The following is a 10,476-nucleotide window of genomic DNA, read 5'->3' on the forward strand; positions in this document are numbered from 1 at the left end:
CACCGCATGTGCAAGATAAAATATGTTTTTTTTAATTGTTTCTACAACCAGACTAAATAATGTATATATCATAATTTATCTACAACTTCGTAAAAATTTAAAAAAAACTGTAAAATCTTTTAAACCAAATCCTTGTTAATTTTTTTCTTTAAAAACCTCTATCATATTTGTTAGTATTTCGCTGTAGCTTAAGTTTGTAACTTTAAGATTACATTTTGTAAATAATACTAATAATTATTAGTAAAGTCATATATGCAATTCTAGATACGAATTGAAGAACTAATTTACAAATCTAAATATATCATATAAATAAAGAAAACGAAGTTAAATCCATCCATAACCATCGCTAATAAAAACACCGACTCTTCGAAAACATCGATGGCATCGATAACGCTAATCGATTGAATCGACTAGTTCGTGTGAAAAAATCGAGTGCAACGAAGTGCCACCACCAAGGCCAGGTCGCCTCCGCAACGCTAAGTCCGCTCTCATTTCAAATTTTCAAACTCCCGAGAGCGGTTGGAAAGGAAAGCGGCTCCTGAATCCATCCGAAAACGATTCGAATCGCATCCAGTCAAGATCCTGCATTTGCCGTGGAACTGAAAACACCGAATTCGAGTCAAAGCGCAGTGGTAGTTTTCTCTCTCTCTTTCTCTCGCGTGTGTGTATGTGTGCGAGTGGCAGGAAAAGTGCGAAGCCGAAATCTGTTTAGCTGAAAGAAAGCGCAACTTCAATTAGCAAGCAAAAGTTGTAAAAGAAAAGCCAAAGCAAAAAAAAACAAGAAAAATGGCAAGCGAAGTGGCCCAAATACCCGCCGAGGAAACGCCCGCAGTGGCGGCGTCGGAAAAGCCAGAAGAGCCGGAAAAACCCGCAGTGGAAAAAGTGGAGATTGCCGAGGACAAGAAGGACGAGGCAGGTAAACAGCAGCAGGATAGCGAGGAGCCCAAGAAGGACGAGGCCGGAAAACAGCAGGATAACGAGGAGCCCAAAAAGGAGGAGGCGTCGGCAAAATCGGAAGTGGCTACCAAATCGGAAGCCCCACCCGCCCAGAAGTTCAATGTGCACAAGACCAACTTCGAAAAGGACATTATCTATCTGTACCAGTTTTCGCGCACCCCGCTGCTGCCCTCTTTATCACCGTATTGCTTGAAGGTGGAGACTTGGCTGCGTCTTGTGGGCCTGAAATACGAGGTAAGTTGAGAAAACTAAGTAAAATCATATAAAAACCTTATAAACCCCTTTTCGAAACCTTGAAAACCTTCAGAAAAACTATTTAAACATAATGATAAGCTCCAGTAAACCCTGGAAAACCTAAGTAGAACCCCAAGAAAACCCAGGAAAATCCAAAAAGAAACCCAGATATCCCAGATTTTCAAGACATTTTTGCGGTACAGATTTTTTCCCAGCTCCTGCAGGAGAGGGAAAGAGGAAGAGCCAGAGAGAGCGAGAGAGCCAGCGCCGCCATCATGGTGTGCTAAGCCTGTTCGTGTGTGTGTGACCTGCCCTGCCCCGTAACTGAAAAAGGGATACATTTAGCCTCCCTCTCTTTCCCTCCGCCATGTGTGTGTGAACCTGTAGCCTGGTCCTGAGTGTGTGTGTGCACAGCGTATACATAAAATTTGTGTGTGCGCCGACGCTGCGTCGCTGCTTTATGCTCCACTCTGTCCCCCTCACCATAAACTCCCCCCCCTCGCAAAAGTCGTGCTTCAAATTTTGCACTTGCCGACTCTCTCCTTTTGTCTCGCTCACTCTCTCACCGTCTGCTCTTTGTCTTTTGTTGCTGCACTGTTTTTTATTTCACTTTTCTTTCGACTTCTTTTTGCACTGAAAGAAATGTTGATATGATATGATGAAATCGGAGTCTGTGTAGAAACCATTTAATAAATTTGAATCTTTTAAATAAGGCGGACAAAACTCTTTTCTAGCCTATTAAATCCTTCTTATAGTTCATCTGCGGGTAACGGAATACACTAACAAAAAATGCAGAATGTAAATACTTCCATTTTAAACCAATATGTTCTTTTCTGTGTACAGTAGTAGCAGCAGCAGCTTGTAATTGCTTTTAATAAAAATTGAGTTTAAGATGGTCTCAGAAATTGCTGTCTCCCTCGCCTCCTCGTCCTCCTTTTCCCTTTCCTTTCTTATCCGTTAAGTAGCTGTAATAGTGTGGGAGGGAGAGGCAGACAAACAACTGTCAACGACTTCCAATGGTGCCTTCCATTTTAGTTTGTTTTTTTTTTATTCTTCACTTTTTAAAGCGCGCGATGCGGCTTGCATATTTTTCATATTTTTATAGGAGAGGAAAAACTTGTACATATGGCTGGGGGAGAGGGAGAAATGGGTGCGGTCACCCGCACAAAACTGGCGACGCAATTGCTGTTTAATCTTATTAATTACATTGGTTAATGAAAAACGAGCCCCTTGTGAGGAATGTTAATTGATGCCTTTCCAGATGCCGATAAGCAATCGCCCCATATGTTGCATTCCACAAAGGCAATTATGATTGACAGTCCGTCAGTTGGCCCGCAGCTGGAAATTACTTTCCATTTTCATTTTTCCCATTTCCACTGATAAGAAGGCAGCCCAAAAACACAAAATAAAAAAGAAAGAGTTCAACAAACTGGAGACCTTTGACATTTCTGGTTTGTTGTTGCAGCGCATTAATCATAAAAAAGGGAGGGTGACTGTAAATGCAACTGACTAAGCCAGTTTTGCCCCCTCTCGTTTTGCTTTTTATACCCCCCGCTGCTCGGCTGCATTTTTTCTTTTCCTCCTTTGTATACACATTCATCAGTGTAAACAAGAGCAGAAGTTGTTTCTTTATTGATGATAAACCAAATGCATTTTTTTTCACACCACATTGAAGGCGGCGCCCATTAACAAACACAACAACAACAACGCATAAGTTTCGCTTTTGAGGCGGTGGCCCGCATTGCTGGCATTCCTGAGTGTCGCGCTAGTAGATTGTGCAATTAATTTACATTTTCTCTGCCATATGTATACGAGCACAAACTGATTAAAATTCAAATGGAAATGCTGGCGCGCCATTTCATTTGTGCAATATTGCCAGCCTACAATTTAAAGGCATTCTGGCAACGCTGCTGTCTCTCCTGCTGCAACTGTACATGTGCGAATGTGTGCGTGTGTTTGAGAGGAAATGGAGTTTTTTCTTTTATGTCGTTTTTGTTGTTTTACGTATTGAATCTGCCTTTGTTTTAATTAATAAACCGCATATTTGCATTAAAACAACACACAGTGACGGCCTTTGTTGTTGCTTACTCGCTCCAGTGCAATTCTCCCGCTCTCGCTCTCAATGGAACGTTTGTGCAAGGGTGTGGATACACACACACACTCACAGGCTGCATAATTGCATTGCTGTTGCTTCTTCTTGCCTGATTTTCTACACTGTCAGAAAATTGAGGGGGAGCCATTGCCTTAATTGGCATAATGATTTAATAAAAATATAAATGTTTGCATTGTGCGTGGGCACAAGAAGCAGAATAAGAAGATGTAGCTGAAGAAGAGGAAGCAGCAGACAGGCTGCCTTTTTTGTGGATCATTGGAATTGAAAAATACGGACTCCACCCTTTTTGAAGAGCGTCGCGATGCGATGCTGCCGCTGGAAAGCGAAATGAAAATCTCTCTGTTCTCTCTTTTCCTTGCTCTCTCGTTCTCTGACGAACAACCACACCCTGCCTCTCCCTTTTTTGGCAGAGGGCGCGAAAGCATAAAATATGCCAACGGCCCGGCTCGCTTTTTGTTATGGCCGTTGTTTCTAATTAGAAATTATTATGTAGATTTTGTGCAGCCAAGCTGAAAACGAAAAGGTTTAAACCGGACACCCGCCTATAACTGTCACATAGCTAACGGTAACGCTTCGTGCGGACGTGTGTACACACTGGAAGGGATTGGAATATGTCAAAACGTTCGAATAGCGGGCAATTGGAACGCCGTTTCCCTCCCGCTGTGCGTCTGTTATAGGGGTGTTGGTTTTTGGGTGGGTTTTCTGCTTTCGAGTCCGGGTTTTGGGTTTTTGGGTTCCTGGGAGGTACAGCTAGCTTTCCGTGTAGTGGTTGGTTTTTCAGCATCTGCTTGGCATACATAGGAAATGCCCAAATACACACGCAAACAAACGATTGCCGGCTAGATGTATGTCATGAGCGCCACCTAGCGGCCGGTTTCTTGCGGGGGAGTGGACTACATTTCGCATTAGTCATGGCTGTAAAAAAAAACGTCCTGGTTCCATATGGACATCTCAAATTTATGAGTATCCTTAACATACGGATAGTTTCGGAAATAGAATAATGCTTTTAATTTTTATGTAACTGGTTTGGGAAACTAATTGGAATAATTTTCTTTCTGTACCTTACTTAAAACTATAAAAAGCGTACCTTCTTTCATATGCTAAGAGAAAATTCATAACAGAGGCGGATATAAGATAGGCAGTGCAGTTTTGTGAGATGGTGAGATTATGTACAATTTTTTGTGTATTAGGTAGTATTTATCTATTAATCAGTTCTAAATCAATACTTAATACTGGGAATAACAATATTTTACAAGATACATTACTTGTATAATGAAACACTATTCAGATAATAAGACTCATAAACAACACCCTAACACTCGTCTGGTTTAGTATTATATGTATGTACTTCAAATCCCAAACTGATAAAACACAATTAGAAATCGCCTGAATATAGAAATACGGATTTAATGACCAAGTATTATTTGTTTCACTGCATGATGTGGAATGTTGCCCGCAGATAAAGGGTGGGGTTAACAATCGCCCACTCCCCCACATTCCTCGCACGATTACTCATCCCACGCAATGAAAAAAACAATAAAATGTATCTTCGTGTTCTTTCCCTTTACAGAATGTCGATCATAAGATGCGTTTCCGCTCCAAGAAGGGTCAATTGCCGTTCATTGAGCTGAACGGTGAGGAAATCGCCGATTCGGCCATTATCATCAAGGAACTGTCGTCCAAGTACGAAAAGAATCTGGACTCGGGTCTCACCGCCGAGCAGAGGAATGTCTCGTATGCCACGATTGCCATGCTGGAGAACCATCTCATCTGGATCATTTTCTATTGGCGCGCCAAGTATCCGGACAATGTGCTCAAGGGCTACAAGGTCAACTTGCAGCATGCCCTCGGCCTGCGGCTGCCCAACTCGATTCTGAACTTCTTCTTTAAGATCACCTTTGGTCGCAAGGTAACTGGATAGTTTGAGATATGGCGGTCATGTTCATGGTCCACGATTTTCACTTTCCCGAATTTGTTTGATTTTGATTAGAACATTCATTGGAACATTGCATACTTTTGGTCATTATTGTAATTAGTTATACAGAGGTTATTTTACTTACAATCATGGTCAGCATTATCTATATATAACTCTCTTTGTTTAAAAGTAACTTTGTTTTTGGTATCTTACTAAGAATTAAAATTTTGGTATATATTTTTATATTTAATTGTACATTTTATAAATACCCGTTTACCTATTAAACTAATTCGTAATAAAGGGTTTTTATTAAAAAATGTATTGGCTGCAGTTAAGAACTTACAGACTGATTTGATATTAAGCAAAAAGTTATAAATAGTTTTTCTCTAAATTCATGATGCAAGTTTTAAAACAGTATTCATTGAAACCTAACAAAATAAGTGAAAGTGAAAACCGGAAGATGCCTGCTAGACAAGTAGAGAAATGTTTAACTTTAGAAGTAGCTGTTGTAGTTGGTTTCGAATATTTTAAAACGCCAGCAGCTGAGCCTCGAGTAGTTCCCGAAACCGAAGATATCCGCGATTTGTTTAGATTAAAAACGTAATCAAAAACCGAATAGGTTCCTGAGTTGGCTGGCGTTTCGGATTAGACGGGGATGGATGGGTAGTGTAAATAAACAATACTTGAAAATTGAAACTAAGGAAGCGGTGGCGTATTATATTGCACCTAACAGAACAAAAAAAAAAAAAAAAAAAACAACTCCAAACACCACCACCATCCCCACACATAGTTTATCCCGAAAACTGCGTTGGCATAAACAATAAATCCCTGGCGGGATGCAATTGTTTATATCTCAATCGGTTCTCACATAACCAACCCAAAAACCCAAACGGGAAATCGAAAGGAAAACAATCGTTATTTTACCACTAACTCTTGCATGGTTTTTCTCTTTTTTCTTTTTCGTTCTTTTTGCATACTACTTTGGTTTTGAACATCTAACTGTGTAATGCGTATTGCCCCCCGATCCCAAATAACTCACATCACAATTCAACTACCTCCAACACCCCGATTCCGTAACGTATGCTTGTGCATCCCCCGTAACCCCCATCCGTAACTGCTGTACGGCAAAACAACTATTCAACACAACAAGTGGTTCCAGGGCACGAAGAAGCTGAAGGCGCATGGCATCGGCGTCCACAGCGCCGAGGAGATCGAGGAGTTCGGCAAGAACGACCTGAAGGTGCTCAGCGAGATGCTCGACTGCAAGCCGTTCTTCTTCGGCGACGAGCCCACCACCCTCGATGTGGTGGCCTTCGCGGTCCTCTCGCAGCTTCACTATCTGTCCAAGGACATTGCGTATCCGCTGCGCGACTACATGACCGAGAAGTGCCCCAACTTGATTGGCCACGTTTCGCGCATGAAGGACAAGTGCTTCCCCGACTGGGACGAGATCTGCACGAAGCTGGACCTCAATGCGCACATTCCCAAGCCAGAGTAAGTTGTCATGGCTCGAAATCTCTTTTCAAATCTAATTTTCTAATGAAATATTAACAAAATTTCAGGCCTGAGACCAAGGAAGGCAAGGAGGGCGGCGAACAGGAGAAATCAAACGAACAAGAGGGCCCTGAGGGCGACAAGATCGAGAAGGAGTTGGAGAAGGACAAGGTGAGGTCAAACTCCTAAATCTCAGATGGTTTTTTACGTCGAATAAACTACAGTTTTTAAATAACATTTAATATATATATATATTATATTTAAATTTAAAACCAAACGATTTTAAACTCACAATATTCACAAAATTTGTTAAATTAGTACTATAACAAATTGAATTTAAAATTGTTGTTTTATAGTTCCCGAACAAAACAAAATCATTTGTTAGTCAGCATATTGTCCATTTTTGTTTCGACGAAAAAAGCCCGTCTAGTCCTTAATCTAACAACTTTTTTTTTGAGTATACTAACCTATATCCTTTATATTTTCCAGTCGAACGAGAAGGAGTCGACCGAGGAGAACAAAGAGAAGGAGGAAACAAAGTAAATTCGCCGTTAGTTATATGCGTACATATATCTAGTATATGTGTATGATCGAAGGAAACAAAAACACCCACATACACACACATTATATATATATACATACGTAGTACGATACTATAGTAAGGCCCTATATAGCTAGGCGCTGCGCTCTCATATATAAGCATTCAGACATCAGAAAACCACTCGAAAAACAAAAAAAAAAACATTAAGAAAACACCCATTTACAAACCTAGGACAACTGTAAAGCAAAAGCAGGCAAAAACTATCAGCAAGAGAACGATCCACTAAGTAATGAGAAAAACAAAAAAGCATATACAATAACGTAACGTAAAAACTTTGGACATCTTTTTTTATATATTTACACGACGACGTTTGTATTACAAGAACAAGAAACAAAAAGCAAAAAATTTAAGAAAACGCAAAAAAAAACCGTAAAAACCATTTAGTATAAAATTATAAAAGTTTATACGTATAAATATTAAGAAGATGAATGAAAGCGATGAGAGCGGGGGGAGAAATTATAAAAAATTAGTTAAAGAACTCGAATAAAACAAAGAACAAGTGAGCAAAACGTGAGTAAAAAGAGTGAAGCCAGATAGGAGGAAAAGTTAGGAAGGTGTAGTACAGCATACAATACGCATTAATCATTAGTTTTCATTCAAAAGCGATCTATATAATACACTCATCCACACTCACTCTCACACACACATATAGCATATGCAGCAACAATTGCAACTCGATGGTATTGTTTACTCTTCCAAAATTGATTAAGCTTAAAGTAAAGAAAAGATCCGCAACCAGTACGATAGAAGGATATGATATGATATGACATATATAGTGATGGTTAGAAGGGATGGCATGCAATGGGAATGAGAATGAGAATGGTTTAGGAACGATATAACGGAATGACGGCAATTAAGTTTATTTTTTATATATATATGATTGCAAATAGTAATTTTGATTCTCGTGTGCAAATAATTAAACAAAGCGGATAAAATTTATTACTTATAATTATATATATAAAATCTTATATACGCCCATTATGCATAAAGATGTGTATAAAAAAAAAAAACAAAACAAAACAAACAACAAAACGTAAAAACTGTATGTTGGTTCTTTTATTATATTATATTATATTTTATTTCTATAAATATTATTGTAATTGTACTGTGTATTATGATTTTGCCAACCAAAATCCCCATTCGTATGAGATGCTCAGAGCGTTGAACCATCGATGTTTTCACCCACATACACATAATAATCCGAACAATTCGAACCAAAAATAATACTCGACCATCCATACGAACAAAATTTATCTTTTAATTTGTACGAATTTGTAACTACTTATGTATATTCCCTTTTGGTACGTCCACTAAAACAAAATTATGTACACCACAATTATTTTTTCTACTGTCTTGTGTTTTATACGATTTAATTTAATGATATTGATTATGCAAATATATATATAAATATAAACATAATTTCTACTGTAATTAAAAACGCTGCTGACAACAAAAACGATCGACAAACTCATATAAAACACAACAAACATCTAAGGAGAATAAGGAGCGGAAGAGCTGGGAGAATTCTCCGCGGGGAGGTCACTGTCTTTCCCTCTCGTTCTCCTACGCTTTCTCCACTTTCTCCCTTATCCAGTCGGCCTCCCAATCATTCACGGATTCCTCGGTGTTTATTGTTTTCCTTTTTTTTTTTTTAACTTCTCATAAAAAACAAATACGAATCATCATCAGCCACAGATGGAGAATGAATGAAATCTTTTAATAGGGTAAAACTCACACAAACTAAGAAATGAAAAAACAAAAACGAAAACAAATACAGAACCCGTTGAGGCGCGACAGAAGCAGTGAAAACAATTTAGGGGAAGGTCAAGAAAAGAAAAAAAAAAGAAGCAGGAGAAGACGAGCGGGCGATCGATCGATCCACGAAGAAAATCTCTATAACGATACGATTTGTAGACTACGCAAGTATTTTTATGTATTAAAGGTTATGTTGTAAGTTTTTATCACAATATTTGTATTGTAGCTCAGTGTTTTATATGATTATATAAAATGGATAAAGAAAAACAAAAATGAAAATGAAAACGATAAACCGAAAAGAAACCGAAACCATAAAAGCGTAAAAAGCAGAAAAGCAAAACCCGGACAGAAAGAAAAATTATTGTATTACATACATCTTATATATAATAAATATGCTTCTTAATAAAAAAAAAACAAAACAAAACAAAACAAAGCCCTGAATGCGCCCAACTGATTTACGACGGAGGCTTACACGACGGACACGCACTGTCCCGATAAAGAAGTCGCATCGGTCGACTTTAAGCCGGGGTGGCTTTACTTGCCCGGGAAACAGAAGAAAAATTTAATTATGACACCCGAGTTATCTTTCGACGTACACCCCTGATAACTCTAATTCAAGTTTGCTTATTCATATCTAAACAGTCATAGTAGCCCTCGGTTATATTTATTTCGCCCGATAGCAACGCCCAGCTGAGAAGCCCCAGTCCCAGCCCCCCGAAATTATTTTGTGCGGTCACTGTTTTCGTGGTCAACAATCAGGCTAGATGAATCAGTTTGGGGCACTTTTAATTGATATGATTTTTTCCAATTATAATTGATCTCAGTTAAGAAGTTAACCAAAGCTGGCAATTCAATTAGGCGAACTGAAGTAAGCACAAACAGCACTGAACTTTTCTTCCCAGCTCAAGGTCACAAAGGAGACCCAAATAGCAAATATTTTTACAGGCCCTATACATACAAGTATATATATATATATATATATATATATTTGCACCCAGATATGCCAATCAAATTGACATTCAATTCAATCTGACCCAATATTATGGTGACGGGGGGCGATAATCGATATTTGACCTAGGGCAATAAATTTTCCACCTCCCCCATTTTACTAGAGTTGGAAGTTGTCTAATCAACATTTAATTTGATGTTCGATTCGAACGCTTCGAAGCCATCAAACATTAAACAAATGGCAGGGGGATTTTGGGGGCTCTAACTCGTCGTCGACTAATCAAGGCAAACACATCGAAGAATACCAGAAGCACCCACCCCATTTGCCCCTCTGTTTCTGTCAGCGACATTTCTGGCAATTTATTGAAGACGAATTCCAATCAGAGCAAATCATGCGAATATGGCAAACGGAATTTATTACGCCAAGCGTGCAGGGCACGTAAAAAATAAAAGGTAAGT

The 10,476-nt window shown here is 39.0% G+C and overlaps 1 protein-coding gene across 2 annotated transcripts; it reads left to right on the plus strand.

Moving 5' to 3' along the window:
* Positions 1 to 467: 467 nt before the first annotated feature.
* LOC128258018 (failed axon connections) lies at positions 468 to 9,204 on the plus strand. Of its 2 annotated transcripts, none has more exons than XM_052989415.1 (5): positions 468 to 1,191; positions 4,875 to 5,213; positions 6,370 to 6,713; positions 6,782 to 6,884; positions 7,203 to 9,204. In XM_052989415.1, the coding sequence occupies exons 1-5, from the start codon at positions 787 to 789 to the stop codon at positions 7,254 to 7,256; spliced, it is 1,245 nt and encodes a 414-aa protein (XP_052845375.1). In that variant the 5' UTR covers positions 468 to 786; the 3' UTR covers positions 7,257 to 9,204. The 2 variants fall into 2 exon arrangements, with proteins under 2 accessions (XP_052845375.1, XP_052845376.1); XM_052989416.1 differs by having other exon boundaries at positions 470 to 1,191; positions 6,379 to 6,713.
* Positions 9,205 to 10,476: the final 1,272 nt, after the last annotated feature.

The sequence above is a fragment of the Drosophila gunungcola genome (genome assembly GCF_025200985.1).
Source record: "Drosophila gunungcola strain Sukarami chromosome 3L unlocalized genomic scaffold, Dgunungcola_SK_2 000002F, whole genome shotgun sequence".
NCBI classification, from domain to species: Eukaryota; Metazoa; Arthropoda; class Insecta; order Diptera; family Drosophilidae; genus Drosophila; species Drosophila gunungcola.